General features: G+C 43.8%; 2 protein-coding genes and 1 long non-coding RNA gene across 3 annotated transcripts; 2 read left to right on the top strand and 1 right to left on the bottom strand.

The window, feature by feature from the left end:
• Positions 1 to 4774: 4774 nt before the first annotated feature.
• On the top strand, positions 4775 to 8969 carry hepacamb (hepatic and glial cell adhesion molecule b). Its single transcript, XM_028983769.1, has 7 exons — positions 4775 to 4948; positions 5693 to 6034; positions 6190 to 6471; positions 6573 to 6666; positions 6846 to 6922; positions 7013 to 7083; positions 7815 to 8969. The coding sequence occupies exons 1-7, from the start codon at positions 4861 to 4863 to the stop codon at positions 8112 to 8114; spliced, it is 1254 nt and encodes a 417-aa protein (XP_028839602.1). The 5' UTR covers positions 4775 to 4860; the 3' UTR covers positions 8115 to 8969.
• A 1869-nt stretch (positions 8970 to 10838) lies between these two features.
• On the bottom strand, positions 10839 to 14971 carry LOC114792578 (uncharacterized). The gene is made up of 3 exons (XR_003750137.1): positions 14598 to 14971; positions 14185 to 14308; positions 10839 to 11263 (listed from the first exon to the last, which is right to left on the bottom strand). It is a non-coding gene; the product is annotated as an uncharacterized LOC114792578 (long non-coding RNA).
• Positions 14843 to 18379, top strand: ccdc15 (coiled-coil domain containing 15). The gene is made up of 9 exons (XM_028983862.1): positions 14843 to 15141; positions 15232 to 15336; positions 15410 to 15505; positions 15642 to 15737; positions 15814 to 15897; positions 16950 to 17053; positions 17482 to 17661; positions 17943 to 18091; positions 18192 to 18379. Exons 1-9 carry the CDS (start codon positions 15022 to 15024, stop codon positions 18269 to 18271), a joined length of 1014 nt encoding a protein of 337 aa, XP_028839695.1. The 5' UTR covers positions 14843 to 15021; the 3' UTR covers positions 18272 to 18379.
• The last annotated feature ends 490 nt before the right edge of the window (positions 18380 to 18869 follow it).

The raw sequence follows: 18869 nt of genomic DNA, 5'->3' as shown, positions 1-18869 counted from the left end.
CCTCTCTTTATCTCCTCTCTCCTCTCTGACTCGTTGTTGGTGATGAGCCCCACTACTGTTGTGTCATCTGCGAACTTGATGATGTGGTTCAAGCTGTACTTGAGTCAGCAGAGTGAACAGCCCTTATCCCTGTGGGGAACCTGTGCTCAGTCTGAGGACCTTGGAGATGTTATTTCCTATAGACACAGACTGAGGCCAGTCTGTTAGGACGTCCGAGATCCAGCTGCAGAGTGGATAGCTTATTCCCAGCATGTCCAACTTCATTACAAGCTTCTGAGGGATGACTGTATTGAATGCTGAGCTGCATTCTGGTGCAAGTGCATTCTGGTGCAAGCGTCTTTTTGAAGATCCATTTGGTCCATTTGAAGATCCCTGAAGCTTTAGTTGTTATGGTGGTGGTGGCTGTGGTGACCCTCTGGTTCGTTTCATACTAAGTGTCGAGGTGGGAGAGGGTTGTGTGAAGGGCAGACGAAATTACATCATCACTTTATAATGATGGGTGTGAGTGCTATGGGCCAGTAATCATTGAGGTCATCCTGACATCTTGTGGAAAGACAGACGACCTGGTCTTTGAGAGAGGGGGTTGTCATCCTCAGTGGCTCCATGATCTCCATGATCATGAAGTTGTTCATGTTCATCTGCTCATCTGGCATTGGACGTATTCTCTTATTGGACAATCACAAACCCTGCACTGACACCACTTGCAGGTTCACTCCACCCTGGAAGGGGGTCCCTCTCTGTATCACTCCTTTTTCCTTGTGTGCAGAAGGGTCAAGTGTGGGGGGTGAGTCTAGAGTCACAACCCAAACAGAGTGACTCTAGGAGCCTGTGGCAGGGACTAAGGACAGTAATGGATTATAAGGCAACAACATCCGGACGGCATCTCGGGGAGAATCCTCAGAGCCTGCGCGGACCAGCTAGCACCTGTGTTCACAGAGATATTCAACCTCTCTCTATCTCAGTCGGTGATCCCCACATGCTTCAAGGTGTCCATCATTGTTCCGGTCCCCAACAAAACCCATCCTGGCTCCCTCAACGACTACCGCCCTGTAGCCCTCACCTCAGTAGTGATGAAGATCTTTGAACGGCTGGTCAGAGACTTCATCATTTCTTCATTACCGACCCACACAACCCACTACAATTTGCCCACCGTCCAAACTGATGTACAGACGACACCATCTCCTCCACACAGCACTCACCCACCTGGACACTCAGAGCACCTGGGACTCAGCTCATCTCTCTGTCAGTGGATCTCCAACTTCCTACCTGGGTGATTTGAGGCAGTAAGGATGGGTGGACATGTCTCAGCCTCCATCACTCTCAGCACTGGAGCCCCCCAGGGCTGTGTTTTGAGCCCCCTGCTGTACTCCCTGTACACCCACGACTATGCAGCCACTACTAGCTCCACCACCATCATTAAGATTGCTGACGACACTGTCGTGGTGGGCCTGATCTCCGACAACGATGAGACGGCCTACCTGGAGGAGGTTGGAAATCTGGTGAACTGGTGCCAGAGGAACAATCTCCACCTGAACATCAGCAAGACAAAGGAGTTAATAGTGGACTTCAGTACAAAGCAGGAGAGGACCTACCAGACCCCTGTCATCAACAGGAGCCCAGTGGAGAGAGTGGACAGCTTCCGTTACCTCGGTGTTAACATCACGCAGGACCTGTCATGGTCCTGTCACATCAACACCGTGGTGAAAAAGGCCCGGCAGCGTCTCTACCACCTCAGACGCCTGAGAGACTTTAGACTGCCCTCCAAGGTGCTCAGGAACTTCTACTCCTGCACCATAGAGAGCATCCTGACGGGAAATATCTCAACCTGGTTTGGAAACAGCACCATGCAGGACAGACGAGCCCTACAGTTCCCTGACCTTCAATCAACCTACACCAGGCAGTGCTGGACCAGGTCCAGGAAGATAGTGAAGGACCTCAGCCACCCTAACAATGGACTTTTCTCTCTGCTGTGATCAGGGAATCGCTTTCGCTCCCTGAAGCTCAACACAGAGAGAATGAGGAGGAGCTTCTTCCCACAGGCCATACAAGCTCAAACAACTTCTGGACTCTTTCCACATTTACATTTACATTTACAGCATTTATCAGACGCCCTTATCCAGAGCGACTTACAATCAGTATTTACAGGGACAGTCTCCCTGGAGCAACTCAGGGTTAAGTGTCTTGCTCAGGGACACGATAGCAGTAAGTGGGATTTGAACCTGGGTCTTCTGGTTCATAGGCGAGTGTGTTACCCACTAGGCTACTACCACCCTTTCCCCCCAGTCATTTGCACAGCTTCACCTTACACATTTGCACAACTTCACCCAACATGTTACATATACTTTATATAATTTACACATAATTTATGTTTAAAACATACATTTGCAATAATTGTTTATATTAGCAATATTTGCCTATTTGTAATATTGAGGCCTATAGCAGTCGCACAAGCATTTCATACTGTGTATGACTGTGTAGAAATAAAAGTTGAATTTGAATTTAAGTGGAAAATGGCTTTTAGCATAGCATCGGGCAACTGCCCATATCTGGTGATGACCTACGACCTTGCTAACGCCCCAGAAGTTTTTTCAGGGTTTTGTACATGATGTCTTGAGGAACATGCTCATGCACTTTGTCGTGGTGTACACTGATGACATTCTCATTTTTTGAAAACTTGAAATGAACATGTATGAGTTGTTCACTCCCACTTGCTCATGCAGCAATTGTATGTGAAAGCTGAGATACAATTAACTTCAAGTTCAAGTTCAAATTTATTTATAAAGCACTTTAAAACAATGCAGTTGACCAATGCTGTTCACAGAAAAAAAAAAAAACATTAAAAGCCAAGGAGAAAAAAGATGTGTTTTGAGGGAACTTATATAAGTCCTGACAATTTGTAATAAAAGCATGAATTAAAATCTCACAGTGACGCAGAGAAAGAAGTGCCTTGACTTCAGTTGAAAAAAGCTGGTTTTCAACTGAACTGATCTGTGCATTAAATGTCAAGTCACTGTCTAGTCTAACACCTAGATTTTTTTGTGTTAAGTGTTGACTTTAAAGAGCTTAAGTCAATCTTTCACTCCAAACAACATGACCTCTGTCTTTTTTCATTAAAATATAAAAAATTCAGTGACGAATTTGCAGAACACACCTTTTCTCATTTTAGTGTTTAGATTTGACTTTTGTCGCCATAGAAATTTTATGCAATGCCATATTTCCCAAGACCTGAACCTGGAGGACGTAAGTACAAAGAGAAGAGAAGAGGCCCAAGAATAGAACCCTGAGCAACTGTTATGTCCAAGAGTACAAAAAAAAAATCTGTGGCTAAAAGAATGTTGTTTAAAACTTTTAAAATTGCCGATTCAGTGCTGTGACAGCTTTTGAACCCAGACAGAAGTGGATGCCTCGGAGATGTAAGTTGGGGTGGTGTTGTCGCAATACCACGGTAACCCAAGGAAGCTCCTCCCCGTTCTTCATTTCATGAAAGCTGAAGGAACCCGAAACAGGGAATTGCTAGCCATGAGGGCAACGCTGGGAGAATGGCGCCACCTGCTGGTTTAAGCGAGGCATCCCTTCAATTTACTTGCATCCGACAGGCCTTGTTCTTCTGCCATTTTAATTTCAATGACATATCGACCCTGTCAGCTGAACGGGAGAGCAGGTTCACTCTCCTGGCAGTTTTCTGCAGCATTCGGCCCTCCTCCATGATCATCACACCCATCGCATGGGATCTCAGTGATGAGATTGCCCAGGAGAGCCAAACTCTTCTGGTTCTTTCTAGGTGGATCTAGGGGCAATGGTGGTATAATGGGCCCACATTACGCTAGCTACATGGCACCCCAGAATTCAAATAACGGCAGAGGTGGTGGCACGGAAGAACTGGTGGCCTTTGCAGAGGAAAGTTCAGGCCTTAGCAGCCAGCATGAATGAGCTGACTATCAGGTGAGGGCGGAGTATGGCCAAAACTCACCACAACCTTCTTTTCCGGGGTTAACACCACTCCAGTGTGTGCTCGGTCACCAGCCCCCTCCGTGCCCTCGCTCTACATAATGCTGTTGTTTGTTCGGGCCCAGGCTGCAACTAGAGGGCTCCAGCTTCAATACTTTGTGCTGCATGTTACTGTGGTTTTTCTTTTTTAAGTAAATGGCTAATTAAAATATTGATTGATTAAACTCAGTCTCCTGCAGTTTAGTATCGGATCTGAATGTCCTTTTAAAGTATTTCATTGAGGTTTCATAACTCCTTGGATGGAATTCCCATGGTGGTGTTGTGACTAGCATGGTCTGCTTCACTTGGCCACGCCCATCTAATCCTATTTTTCCCAAATTGTGCAGTGGGTGATGTTTTTTTCTGATGTGGTGTAATTTACACATCGAATACACTTCTTATACATATCAGCAACAGTAGAGCTGTTCTTACGATTTGAGGATGTGTTATGTGGATTATTTCCATATTATAACCAAGCATGAAAGGACACAAGTACACCCCAGCAAAAAGGCACTTTAAGGTTCTTAAACTCCATCAAGGTTCTACACCTTCAGAGCTGCAGTATACATACTGTACACATTGCTTAACTAATGGCTAACATTTGACTAATTTATTGTTTTGTCTATATCAATAAAGCAGATATTTTTTCATTGGTTTTCAGACTTCATCTTCCACATTTTGTGTTGATATCTACGTGCATCACTCTCCTAGTAGTCCCCTCCCAACCCCCACCACACATAAACTCATCTGTGATGCTCTATTTACGGTTTCTTTTGTCCCGCCTTGGCATCGTTCTGACCATGTGTTTGTCCGGGGGACGTGCTCAGAATGAGCTCATGCTAATTGCTTGAAACGCAGAGTTTTAGACTCAAGATGAAGGCAGAGAGAGACGTTTTCTGTAAGGCATTAGCCGCGCCGGCATTTTCACTTGTCTGGTACTTGATCGCTTCTTTCCAGGGAGGTAAGACAAACTTGACCAAGTGGAACAAGGTGTATTTGTTGGACTGCTGGACTTCAAATGGACTCTTTTTTCATTTCATTTGAAGATCACAGTAGACTTGTGTTTAATGGCTTTGTACTTTAAGTGGACTTTAAGTTTGCACTTAGTTTGCTGGGAACTGTTAAAATATAAAGAAAAAATATCTGAAACAAATCACAAAATGTAATGTATGCACCATAATGTAACTATGGACACCATTCTTCTCTAATATGAAAATAGGAAATGATATGCAGTTTAATATATAATGAGCACGGACAGCTTATTTTTAAACCCATTTCTGTGTGGAAAATGTTGACAAGAAGGAATGTTGTTTGTCTTTTGAATGTGTGACTATCCATCCCGTCACATTGATTTGGTCTGACTGAGGGCGCTTTTCATGCGATGCCAGGGAGGACATTGGTCACAACAATTGTTGCTATTGTTTCCCTATCCTGACCGTCCCTTAGTTGGCAGGACAGCACAGTGCTGCCATGCGGGCTGCTCCGCAGCTCCCACCGCTCCCAATATTCCATTCAATCAGTATAGCCTTTCTCTAGCAGAAATGCACTCATCATACTGGTAGTGTCAGCTCTGACAGTGCTGCTTCTCTTTCTGAAAGACCTTGAACATTCCGTTTCATTACTGTTGATGCAATGTCAAATGAGTTTAATTGAGCCTCGAACCAGGACAAGCGTGACTGATTAAAATGATGTCTGATGTAATCAGGGGGTGTCTGTGGAGTGAACATCACCACGCTGGGCTCCCAAATCCGGGGAACAGTGGGTGGAGAAGCCCTGCTCTCGGTCCGCTACGCCAGCTCAAGCCTGGACCCTCCTGTTATCAAGTGGCAGCTGAAAAGGGACAAGCCAGTAACTGTGGTGCAGTCTATAGGCATTGAGATTATTGGAAACCTGAGGCCAGAGTACCGAGACCGCATCATGGTGTTTGAGAATGGCACCCTCCTGCTGCACAACCTGAAACTGTCAGATGAAGGCATCTACGAGGTGGAGATTTCCATCACTGATGACACATTCCCTGGGGAGGGCAGTATCAACCTTACTGTGGATGGTACTGCACTTCCATCATTTCATTATTACTATTATTATTATGTTGCTCATGATCCATCCTGATAACAAATTGACAAATACTTTGTTATTGCAGTAGTCATCTGTGTAGGACAACTGGTGTCACTTATTGTCACCTGATGCTGTGTCTGTTGTCAGAGCCCATTTCCAGGCCCTATGTGCACATGACGGCCTCCACTGTTCTGGAGCTGACTGAACACTTCACTCTCAACTGCACCCATGATACTGGCACCAAAGCTGTGTACAGCTGGGTCAAGGGGGACAAACCACTTCTCAATGAGTCCAGGATGGTCCTGTCACCAGATCACAAAATTCTGACCATCACACGGGTAATGATGGTTGATGATGACATCTACAGCTGCCTGGTGGAGAACCCCATTGGCAGCATGAAGAGTCTCCCCATCCGGCTCACAGTCTACAGTAGGTGGTGGTGACCACTGAAACTCTGTCAGTACTGTACTAGGAAAAATATCTGCAATGTAATACCAACATAATACCAACATAGCACTGCTTCCTCCCAGGAAGGAGCTCCCTCTACATCATCCTCTCTACTGGGGGAATATTCCTCCTAATCACACTTGTGACTGTGTGTGCCTGCTGGAAACCCTCCAAAAAGTACGAAACTTTTTTTGTGTGTTAGTAAGCCAACAGAACTTTTATTGTGAGCACTCTTTATATATTTCCTGCCAAATTAATGTTAGCCAGTCATAAATATAGAACAATTCTTAATTTGTCAATTAAGCAAATATTTTTGCTACAGGTTTAATGTGAATGTATTTATTTTGTCATTTCAGATCAAAGAAAAAAAGACAACTTGCCAAGAAAAGGTCACAGAATCGTCCCATTGAGCATAATGAGGACAAGAATGAAGGTATTTATAGACTTAATTTTTTTTTTTTTTATAAAATTACATAGAAACCAAGTTTGAACAGTCATCAGTTTTTCTGTGTTTCTTCACCAGATGAGGACATTCCAAAAGTGACTGGTCATGAACGCAGGAATCCAGTGGCACTCTATATCCTGAAGGAGAAGGTAGAGATTGTTCCTTCACAGGGTGAAGAAGGAGTTCAGAAAACTCCCCAGCTCCAAAACTGCATTTAGAACATTTAAAACTGTTTCAGCAAATGTAAGGGTTGGCAGTGGCATCACTTGCTATCCGGTAAGAGGACGTGGGACGCAGTAGCAGCTGACGGCTGGGAAGCGCGGTGCGGGCTGCGCCTTCTCTTGGTTGGCAGGGTAGATGCGGCACCCGGAACCGGAAGGTGACAGGCTTTTCCTGGGAACCACATGCAGGGTAATCCCAAGGGCGGATTCTGCATCAGAGAACGGGCTGGCACCATGGTCGTGTACGGAAGAAACGGTTGGCAACATCAAGGTCAGAATGGGAAGCAGTAGGCATCTCCAGGGGCAAGTCAGGGGCAAAAGAAGTTGGCTTGTGGCAAGGACAGAAGGATGACGAATGAGTTGGCAATTGTTTGGTCTTGCCTCGCCCCTTTTATACTGCCTGGTGTCGTGGGTGTGGCACTCGTCAGGTTGATCCAGGGCGTGGTCCCCCGTGTGCCCTTTGGTGGGCTGGAGGCCAGGCGGTTGACATGACACCTGCATTTGCATCTGAGTGAAGAAATAAGCCAGAAAATGTTATATTCATCGTGACCTCTGAGCAACAACACACATACTGGCAAATACTGGACTCGGAGTGAGTTCATGAGTGCTTACATATGGTGCCCATATGCTGAATGTCCTATTCATCTCTCTCTTTCAAGGACTCCAATGTCAATGACCAAGAGTCAACATGTACAGCGTGTACAACCAATGGAAGTAGCCCCCCAAGCTACAATAGCGCTCTGCCACCTTCACGCTCTCCAGAACCCCCTACGAGGTCCTCCCGCAAGTACCCCCGCACACCCACCAACTCCCCACCCTCACATCACCACAGAAGGCAAGGCCAGAGCTCGCCGTCCCAGTCCCCGTCACGGAGCCACAGCTCCAGCCGCTGCATGCGAATTCCCATGACTTCTCCATCAGCTCATGCAGCTCAGGACTTAGAGGACCCCGCATCCTAAAACTGTCCTGTCAACTGTGAAGCCAACTGTGATGCTGCAAAAAGAAAAGAAATTCCTCCAGTATTGTGTGTATAGATCATAACACCTATACGTTCAAATTTTCTGCAGACCAAACAAACTAGTGGAAATATGTCATACTTATGTGGGATATTTATAGACTTTGTTGATGCAATCCCCAATTGTCTATATTACCAATTCATGATTTTGAAACTAGTTTTTCTTCAATTCCAGACAATTTAGGGTTTTTCTTCATGTATATGAACACTAACTCTCAACAATTGAGTTTTTCTCCAAATTCTTATAGTATTTTCATGTACAGTTCCAATTAAAATGCAAAACTGATATTACAGTCTTTTTCTTTTTAATGAACAGTGAACATGTATAATTATAATAGTGAGGAGTCCAGTTTTCATTTCTGTAGCATTTTTAAGTCTCTCCTCATATTAGGATCAAATCTGGTCATATTTTTTGTAAAATATTATCTGATTTTCTTGTATGTAGTTTTTTTCCCGTATTGTAGTGCTCATACTGTTCTCATGCTGAGAGAATATGCTTGCTGATTCACAGAAAGGAGACAGAAGGCTCTTTGTTCATGCTGATCTGGACATTTGAAAGGAAGCATTGTATCAAAATCTGGTACTTTGTCTGGAACTGATAAACACAGATTCATGTATAAGACAAAGACAGTAATGCTGTGTGTGTGGAACAGTAGGAAGAACGTCAGGCACTTCAGGCCTTTGTGTCTCACTTGCAGGAATCCTCTCCCACACCCAGTCAACCTACCTTAAAATGTTCACATAGGTATGAAATATCTACATGTAAATCTGTGCTGTAATTAAACTGAACAAGCCTCAATGAAGAGTTGAAGTGCTTTTTGTGGTTGTAATAACATTGTAGTAATTGTAACAAGGTTACAACTGTCATGCTGCATGAGATGAGAAGAATACAGTGGCCCTGAAGTGCAAACCACACAAACAAAAGAAGAATCAATCACAAAAACAAATTGAGAATCACAATTACGTTAAGAAACCGGAAAGGGTAGGTACCAGTCAGCAACAGGAGACATCACTGATTGGACCCACAGTCTTTCGTCTTTGGAACCGGACGTTCCTCTGCCTGTAGCGCATTTTTCAAAACATGAACATTACCTGTGACCCAAACGTAGCTCTCGCTATTCGAGAATATTTTGTGTAAAGAGTCTTGGTACCAATGAGATTACGAACAGACCTCGGGACTGAGAATGGGACTATGGCAGCAATACAGTGTACGCTCCGTCACACGCACACGGACTATTATGCTGGATCGTCAAGCCACAGTTACGGATCATCTACTGGGAATCAGCGCATCGAGTCATGGCGGTCTTATTTCAGAAGAGGAAGGTGGGTACATTTGTGTCTGGTAGATGTAGGCTACAGTAAAAGCTGATCAGATCGTTTTTATACATGCATTTAGGAGAATATAGTAGCGTCCTGCTGGACGTGTTGAGAAGTTGGATGAGATAGACGTTAAGAGCCGTCACTTTATTACAGGAACTAAAAATGGTGACTGTCAGCTGTTGTGACGAAAAGAGCATGCCTGTCTAGATTTAACCACGCCAATACAAAATGAAAAAAAAACTCTCTCTCCACTCCTCACAACCAACACACAGAGCAGAGTGAAAAGAATACAGTATTTTAACAATAACATTACTGCTGGGTCGCTAAAAAACTAATATGCATTACTTTGTATGACATCCATTTGTGGCATGTTTTAAATTAGACTAAAATGTAACAAGGGATATTTTTTTTTTCAAACACTATAAAATGACCAAGAACAAAGCTAAATTGATACTTAAACATTACTAATTATATACCCAGGTCTCAGTTTTGGATGGACTTGTTTGGAGACCTAAGAGACTCTGGAAACTTCAATGGAAGCCACGAACACCAATGCTTGCTGAGATTCTGCTTCAGCAGGGTTCTACAGACAGACCTGGATCAATGCAAAGACCTCTGGAACAAACACAGGATCCGGCCAAGCAGACTTGCATCGTGTCCAGGGGGGATTCCAAACGAACTCTATCTCTTACCTCACAGGTATTTGAGTTCTTAACAAAATGAATTAGGCTTTGGCATTAAACTAAATGCAAATTGTTATCTTATTGCTTAAATTGGTTAATATATATTCATAATTTTACACATTAGTATGATAGAGCAGTTTATAACCTGTCACTGCATGCGTTGATTTATATAGTTCCATATTGTCAGCAAAAAAATCCTTCACTGTTCTATTTTCATTTTGCAGATATGGTTCAAGAGACTGTGGATTTGCTGTTGAGGAGAGGGAACTGGATGCTCTACACTGCAGCAGCCACAAGACTGGGAATCAGCCACAGAACTGTATTTAACCCTGAAGGACATAGCTGGGTTTTAGACACCAACTAACTGAACTTCAGTTTTGAATGTGTAATAAGGCACTCCGCACGTCATCCACTCACGAGTTGCTCTACAGCTGATGGACAGCCATAATGAAAAACAGAAGTGCACTTTAGTGCCTTTCCTTTTTTGCACCTAATAGAACCTTTGGACTCAATGGAGTGCTCCAGCCCTTCTGTTTTTCCTTCAGTTTTTAATGTATGTAGTGGTTCCTTTCCCTCTTGCTAAATTGAATATAATATTGTTCATAATATACAGCACCTGGTATGGATTTAAATATTAACATTTAACCACAAGGAAACATTTTAAATTTTCTTTAATAAAACCATTTATAAATAGTGTCCAGCATTTGTTACTTTTCCAACATACACAATATTCAGAATAAAACAAGTGTTTAACAAGATGGAAGTTGCTTTCTCACATGAATGTGTTAAGTATTGTGCCAAGGGCAGCTGAACTTGACAGGGTAACATAGTGACTGTAACATGACCTTGGTGATTTAAGAACATCCAAATCCTGGAGCATTTTGAATTCCAACGTCCATGTTGGCCTTAAAGATGCTGTATGAGTCACAGATGGGAAGCTTCAGAGTATTTGCACAGGTGTTTGCAACTGGAAAAGGCGAATCACTTAAAAACTGGATGCATGGTGGTGGTGTCATTCCTGCCGGTGGAACTGCCGTCAGCCCTGTGGCAAACATCATCAAATCTTCCAGACACACTGCTGTTGCCTTCTCTGAAAGAAGAAAGTAAACACTGTAGTACATTAAAATTTATTTCCTTACCACTCCTTTCATAAAACTATAAACAACAAGGTATCCATTCAAGCCTTCAGAATCAAGGAGATAATCTGCCCAAAAGCCAAGTGTTAGGACCTCCTTATGCCTGTGAGGTTTGTTCAACACTAGAACTGCCCCCAAACCTTCACAACTAGAAAAGTCTTGAGCAGTCATTTTGACAGCAGTGTGCATTTTCAAATGAGCCTCGATTTTCCAAGTTCGCTTCGTGGAACAGCCCTCTGGTCTGCTATGGTCTGGAAACAGCGAATGCTAGGCTAATACAACCATAAAAACAAACCTTTTATCATGCTTATTAACTTACTCGATGGGAGTGAAGTGTCTCCGATGCTAGATGCGTCATAAAGCCTTTTGCAACAGGTGCTGCAAAAGTTCGGTGACTCCTCCACCAACTTTTTCCCACAGTCTGAACAAAACATTCCGCCGTTCAAACGAAATGCGCTACAGGCAGAGGAACGTCCGGTTCCAAAGACGAAAGACTGTCGTCCAATCAGTGATGTCTCCTGTTGCTGACTGGTACCTACACTTTCCGGTTTCTTCATGTAATTGTGATTCTCAATTTGTTTTTGTGATTCAGGGCCACCGTAGAAGAAGCCTGACTTACTGTCCCGAGAAAACAGGTAACAACATCACAACCGCATACAATATGTCTTAATGGGATGCACCCTGCAGGCCCTACGGTTCACACTGCATGTCCATTATAATGCCACTGGTCTAGTTGAAGATCCCTGAAGTTTCAGCCGTTACAGTGTCTGCTGTTACGGTGTCCTCTGGTACATTTCATTCTGGTACTTCATTGCTTTTCGGCATCAGCCAGACATCTCTAGCTCACCTAAAATAAGTACAAAATTCAACTGCACGTGAAAGTGAAAGTGAAGTCATTGTGATGCACAGTGTGTCTTTCAGATTCTCTACCATCTTATCTGTACTCATGTTCATTACATTTCCTTAAATTAAACAGTGATCAAATGGAAATTCTACTTATTGGTAATAAATCAATATTATCCAAACCTGGGTCTTCTGGTTCATAGGTGAGTGTGTGGGGACGGTGCTTTGCTCAGTGGCACTTCGGCGGCTCGGGATTCGAACCAGCAACCTTCTGATTACAGGGCCGCTTCCTTAACCGCTAGGCCATCACTGCCCCAGTTTCTCCCTGGTACAAACAGGCAAGATCACATAACCCAGATCTTAGCCCCACTACACTGGCTCTGTGTCTGTTTTAGCGTCCAGTTTAAAATTCCCTTATTCGAATGTCTCGGCTCCAGCCTACTTATCAGACTACTCCATTCCTACACTCCACCCCGTGCTCTCAGGTCCTCGGTCACATTACAAGCTCAGAGGTGACAGGGCCTTTGCAGTGGCCGCCCCTCATCTATGGAATGACCTGCCAATCAGTGTCAGACAGGCGCCGTCAATCACTTAAATCCCACTAAAAAACTCACTTTTACACCCTGGCATTTAACCCAGTGTCAGGTGGTTCTTGTATGCAGTGTTTTATGTGGTATCTTATGCAGTCCTTTCTTAACTCTGTTTTATTCGACCCCTTGTTTAATATTAATTGCTTCCTGTTATGGTAGATGTATGGTGTGTACATGTCGAGTGTCCCTGGTGGACTATACAGGACAGGCTAGGTGAGATGCTCAGTTGGCTTCTAAGCATAATGTTAAGTGGCGTTCTTATTGGCCACATGCCTTTGGACAGCAGAAGGAAACCAGAGAAATCCACGGAAAGCAAAGTGAAGGCTCACAAACTGCACAGACATAAGGCTCAGTCCCGGATTTGAACTCATGGTGATAAGCAGTCTTTCAGTCCTCACACATAATTGTGCTGCCAGTAACCAGGAAACTCGAGTTCCCTCTTTAATAATTTGAAAAAACTTGTTCTTGTGGCAGAGCATTAATATCCTGATGTTGTGTGCAGAACAGTTCTTCTAATGACATATTTCTTTTTACTGAGCTGCTTATTAAAGGTTTAGTGCTACCAGATTAAATGAGAGTGATAAAAAGTAGCCTTGCACAAGAAAAGAAAAATGACCCTCTTTTTGATTAGGACCGCACCTTCCTCGCTGCGAGGTTAAACCGGGTGATGGCGTGTCACCTTACACACACTCAGTCCATGTGCACTGTAAGAGTATAAAGATCATGGTGTAATAGTGAATTAAATCTTATTTATTTACAATATCAGGGGTAGCATGGATTTATGGGCGCTGAAACACAGCGCAAACTTGAGGGACTGCGCATGCAGAACAGCTCGATAGGCAGCATGTTTCGACAGAATACCTGCTTTATGCGTGTCCACGCAGCGTGGAATTACCAAAATTAGAGAGGAGATAGAGAGGGGATAGCCTAACGTATGAAACAGGAAAAGACCGCCGTGTAATCCATTTATTTAAAAAAAGGAACTGTATTCTGATTATCACTCATTTAACCGGTAACTGTAACGAAATACAGTTACTTATATTTTGTATTCTAAATACGTAACGCCAGTACATGTATTCCGTTACTCCCCAACACTGAGTGTATTTCAGAGAAAACAGACTGCTAAAAAAGTGCAAATTGCCACCGCAGCAGCTGACGTACAGTAACACACCACAGGTAATAAGTAGTGTGTAAAATGTGTACAATCGTACAATCACAGCAAAAACTACAAAGTAACAAAAAAGCATATATTCTACAAATCTGAGACAGAGCAAATTTCTGAACCTGGGTGATGGTGAGCTCTGCTCCCCATATAGTAACATGAGCCAAAGGGACATTCAAGCGGATGGAAGAGGATGAGCTGAGGGTACATGAGGGAGTTGCAACCTGGAGAAGGGCCTTAAACGCTAACAGAATCATTTTGAATTTAACCACAGACTTACCCGGGAATCAGGGGAGTTGCTGCAAAATGGGGGTTCTATGATGGATAGAAGGAGTTCTAGTAATGATGCAGGTGGCAGAATTCTGAACCAGCTGAAGCTTATGGAGGTAGTTTTGTCGTGTAGACTGTAAATGAAAGGAGATCATGCAGATTGGGTGATGTTATTGATATTAGATTGAAAAGGAAAAAGTTTCAATATCAATTAAAATACTTCCAGGTTTGAATCATGTTGATTTAGTACCAATAATAGTAGATAATCCATTCATAATAAATAGAAATAATAAGTAGAATTTCCATGTTATCACTGTTTAAGGAAATTTGAGATAAAGAATGCAGATGAGTACAAATAGGATGGTCGAGAATTTGGGGCTTGTATAATGTTCTTATACAATAAGAATAGCGACTTTGTATTACCTTCATTAGAACAGATTAAACCAGAGTAGTAACTGTGTTTGGCGTGAATAATACAGCCCTTGTAATTGACCAGTCGAATAGCATACCATAGGACAGGACACTTATAAACAAGTTTAGTTATAACAAAGAGTCTAAAGACTCAGTACATCTAAAAGAACTGCGGTGCGAGATTGAGTCGTCACTCCGTTTGACCCGGAAGGTGGGCGGGCTTTCCGATCGTAAATACGCGATTGGCTTAGAACAGCTTCCGGTGTAGGCTGTCTGGCCAATAAGCGCGCAGGGACGCGGTGTTGTAACAACGGGGAAACCGCAGAGAATAGCAGTCTTTTATTTTCAGACGCTATATCTCATTACACGTTTGATTTAGAGTTGGGAGAAATTTTAATTAGTGCATTAGGCTCCGCGTACAACATTGACGTTTGTAATGAAGGGAGAAGGACGTAAGAAAGAGAAGAATAGCCGCCTTGCCGAGAGAAGTGAAGCGGTGATGGCAGCTGGAGCATGGGTGGAAAACGGCGAGGAAATTCACCACCAACATCCCGCTGTGGGCATCTCGCTCGTCCTGTTTTATCTTTATAAACGCGGTACTCCAGGTAGAAATGAACTCTAAAGGTGTATGTGTGTTGTGGTGGAGGTCCGGGCCCTGCTCACGGAAGAGCTGCAGCAGCAGATCCTTGGCCAGAAGCGGCGCCGTCTGCTGACGTTTCGACACGCCGTGCAGAGCCGACTGGCCGCACTGGTGAGGAATGGAGATCGTGTTTCACCAGAGAAAACTGCAGATCGCTCGTATTAACCATGCTGGGGGGTTTCAGGCACAACGGGAGGATGTTGCTGGAAAAGGGAGAGGAGTGGCCATCTCTGTCAGTGAACCTGCACCAACGATGAGGAAAGATCTGCAGCAGCATCAGGTAACTGTTTCTCAGCCTGCTGCTGAATCCAGTGCTGTAGTCTTAGTTCAGCCAGGTGGTGACAGAGATGAGGAACAGGCCGAGGCCACCGTCCTCACTGATTCCACTGGTGCCAATGTTGTTGGTTTATGGCCAGAAACCAAGGTGTTGGAATGAGGAATGCACAGATGTTTCACTGACCGGGCAGCACGGCCATCCGCGAAAAGGCAGGACCGTCTCCTTCCAGGACTCTGTGAGTATTTTGAGGCTTCGAGTAAAGCAAGCGGTTTTAACTCCGGTTAATCTTCATGGCATTCTGTGCATGTCAGGCGTGTAAGAAACTGGCGAGAGGTTTCTCAGCGGGCCCGAGCACGACCTTTACCACTACTGACTCCGAGGAGCTGAAAAGACAGGTAGGCACTACCACCACTTCAAAGAAGTGTTTGTTGCGAGCTTTACTTCCTGACCAATACTGGTGACACCACAAACACTAGTGGCCTGAAAAAGTTCGGTTTTACTCTATCAATTACTGGATTTAAAGGTTAAAAAGAACTTGGCTGGTTGGAGTGGTGGGAAGACTGATTTGAGAAGGCAGGACATAAAGTCTTTCAGGTGCCATTTAGCAAACTCCAGGTAGGCTGCCATATGCCTTTTACTAAGGAGTAGCTTCCATCTGGCCACTCCACCATACAGGCCCAGTTGGTGGATTACTGCAGATGTGGCTGTCCTTCTAAAAGGTAAATTGTCCACAGAGGACCTCTGGAGCTCTGACAGAGTGACCATTGGGTTCTTGGTCACCTCCCCAACTAAGGCCCTTCTCCCCTGATCACTTAGTTCGTAAGTGGTCGGCCAGCTCTTGGAAGAGTACTGGTGATTTTGAACTTCTTCCGCTTGCAGATGATTGAGGCCACTGTGCTCATTGGGACCTTCAAAGCAGCAGAAACTTTTCTGTAACCTTCCACAGATGTGTGGCTCAAGATAATCCTGTCTCGGACAATTACTATGACTTTCTGCTTTGTTTCTTGTGCTCTGAACTGTCAACTTGGAACCTTATATGGACAGGTGTGTGTCTTTCCAAACCATCTCCCATCAACTGTTTTTTTTTTTCCAGAGATGGACTTCAATTAGTAGGTGGAAACTGGATGCTCCTGAGATCAATTTTGAGCTTCATGGCAAAGGCTGTCAAGTCTTATATACATGTGCTTTCTCAGTTTTTATATTTTTAATAAATTAGCCAAAACCTCAATTACACTTTTTCCATGTTGTGCTTATGGGGTGCTGTGTGTAGGGGAAAATTAATTAAATCTATTTTGGAATAAAGTTGTTAAATAACAAAAAGTGATCAGCTGTGAATACCTTCCAGATGCTGTGTGTGTGTGTGTGTGTGTGTGTGATCGGTCCATACTCTAGAGCTGTATCATACTGTGTTACCCTAATACCCTCTTTATACATTGATATGTTGCAGAGGCAGTCTCAGTACCTCACACACCGTCGCTTCTTCATGGACATCGAACGAGAGCATGTGAGGGACCACCAGCGCCACAGGAAGCATCTCATGAGAGTTGCCTGGTGATGTCCACCTAAAATAATACCTCCACTTGCAGGCACACCTCTTCCAGTACAATAACATATACACATTGGAGATGGTTCCCATTCACTTTCAATAGTTGACATGAAATCTGCCGCTTCATGTTGCTCACGGCAATATTCAACTTTTCCAGATTGGAGCAAGCGCCATCCAATCAAATCCTTTTATGCACACACTTCTTGTGTAATGAAATCATTATTTAAATCATCAGAGTTAGTAGAGGCTGAACAGTATTGTCTCTGGCTTGGTTTAATTTTGCATCCATGTCATAGGGCAGACCTACACAGGAAGTATTAAAATATTCATAAATTAACCACAATGCTTTAATTTAGACACCTCCTATCAGACATTGGGTATTGATTCTGTGAGAATTATCCTAAAAAAACTGACAAAGGATTTCCTACCTCAGGATAAAGGCTGAAAAGGAACAACAACGATTGGACGAAGAGAGGAGACTGGAAAGACTGAAGCAGGAGGAGGAGGAGCGAGCTGAACATGCTGAGAGGCAGTTTCTCATCCTGCAGCATCTAAGGCTCGAGGAGGAGGAGGAGAGGGCTGAGAAAGCACAGAAGGCTAAAATCAATATGAGGTAAAGTCCTGCAAATGAGAGACTAAGTTCCCTTGATTTTCGGACTGATGTCCGAGCTAGGACATTTTCCAATGACAAAGTGTCCTGCAATTAGCACCACATCATGGTCATTTCAACCCAACATAACATGCTGTCCATGTCTGGTTTAATGTAGTTAAACAGCACTGTTACATACCACAGTCTTCATTAATAGAGATCTATTGTAAAAACTGGTATTGAGTGATATTGTGTATGTAACACTGTGGAGAGAACTGTAAATGGGCGACCTGTGTTTCTGCCAGATATGTCGATGCACTTCGTGCTCAGATGAAGGAGCGGATTGTTCAGGAGAAGTTGGACCTCCCCCCCCTGTGCAGCTGTGGAGACAGCTTCTGGGACTCCCACCCTGAAACCTGCGCCAACAACTGTGTGTTCTTCAGAAACCCCCGAGGTGTGTAGCTAGTGACCAAGCCACAGGAACCTAAACTTTAGGGCGTCTGTTCTCTACTGTGGTAACAGTTTTATGGATCTTTTCCTTTTTGCTGTGGCAGCATACACCCAGGCTCTCCATTCTGTAATGCTGACCTGCAAGGAGGCCCGTAACTCCACCAGGACCAGAACTGCTGTGTGACCTAAATTCATATTTACAGTTACTTATCGTACAGGCTAGAAAAAAACTGTACTTTCATCTGGATATTGCTTGATCTTTTTATTAAACTTCATGACTGCTTTGTATAGATTTTAGTCTGCTTGTTCTGTTTTTTCATCTGTATCTTCATTCTGAGTGAAGACACTTGCTCCTTTACTGTGTGTGTGTGTGTGTGTGTGTGTGTGTGCGCGCACTCCAGCATAACAAGGCCAAATAAGTGTTGATTAAAAAGATGAATATGAAAACATTAATATCTTATTGGTAATAGCAGAAGGAATGCAGCAATGAACAGAAACATGTTGTCAGCCAGTTCACAGACAATTTCATCCAAACCAGCAGGAAATGTATGTGGCCAAGTCCGTCACAAGGTCTTAACCCAACAGAACAGGCATTTCACCTCATGAACCCCAAAAACAGGTGTCACATTCCAGGGTCTAGGGGTCTAAGAAACGCGACATGGGTGTGGAGAGGAGGAGGTTCACTATTACACGCAACCAAATAAAGCGTACAAACAGACATAAGATACTGTCTTGGTCCGTTTGACCTGAAGAGGTGGCCCATTTTAGATGTAAATAATTAA

Source organism: Denticeps clupeoides, chromosome 6 (genome assembly GCF_900700375.1).
Source record: "Denticeps clupeoides chromosome 6, fDenClu1.1, whole genome shotgun sequence".
Taxonomy (NCBI): domain Eukaryota; kingdom Metazoa; phylum Chordata; class Actinopteri; order Clupeiformes; family Denticipitidae; genus Denticeps; species Denticeps clupeoides.
This window is presented reverse-complemented; position numbering and strand designations above follow the sequence as displayed.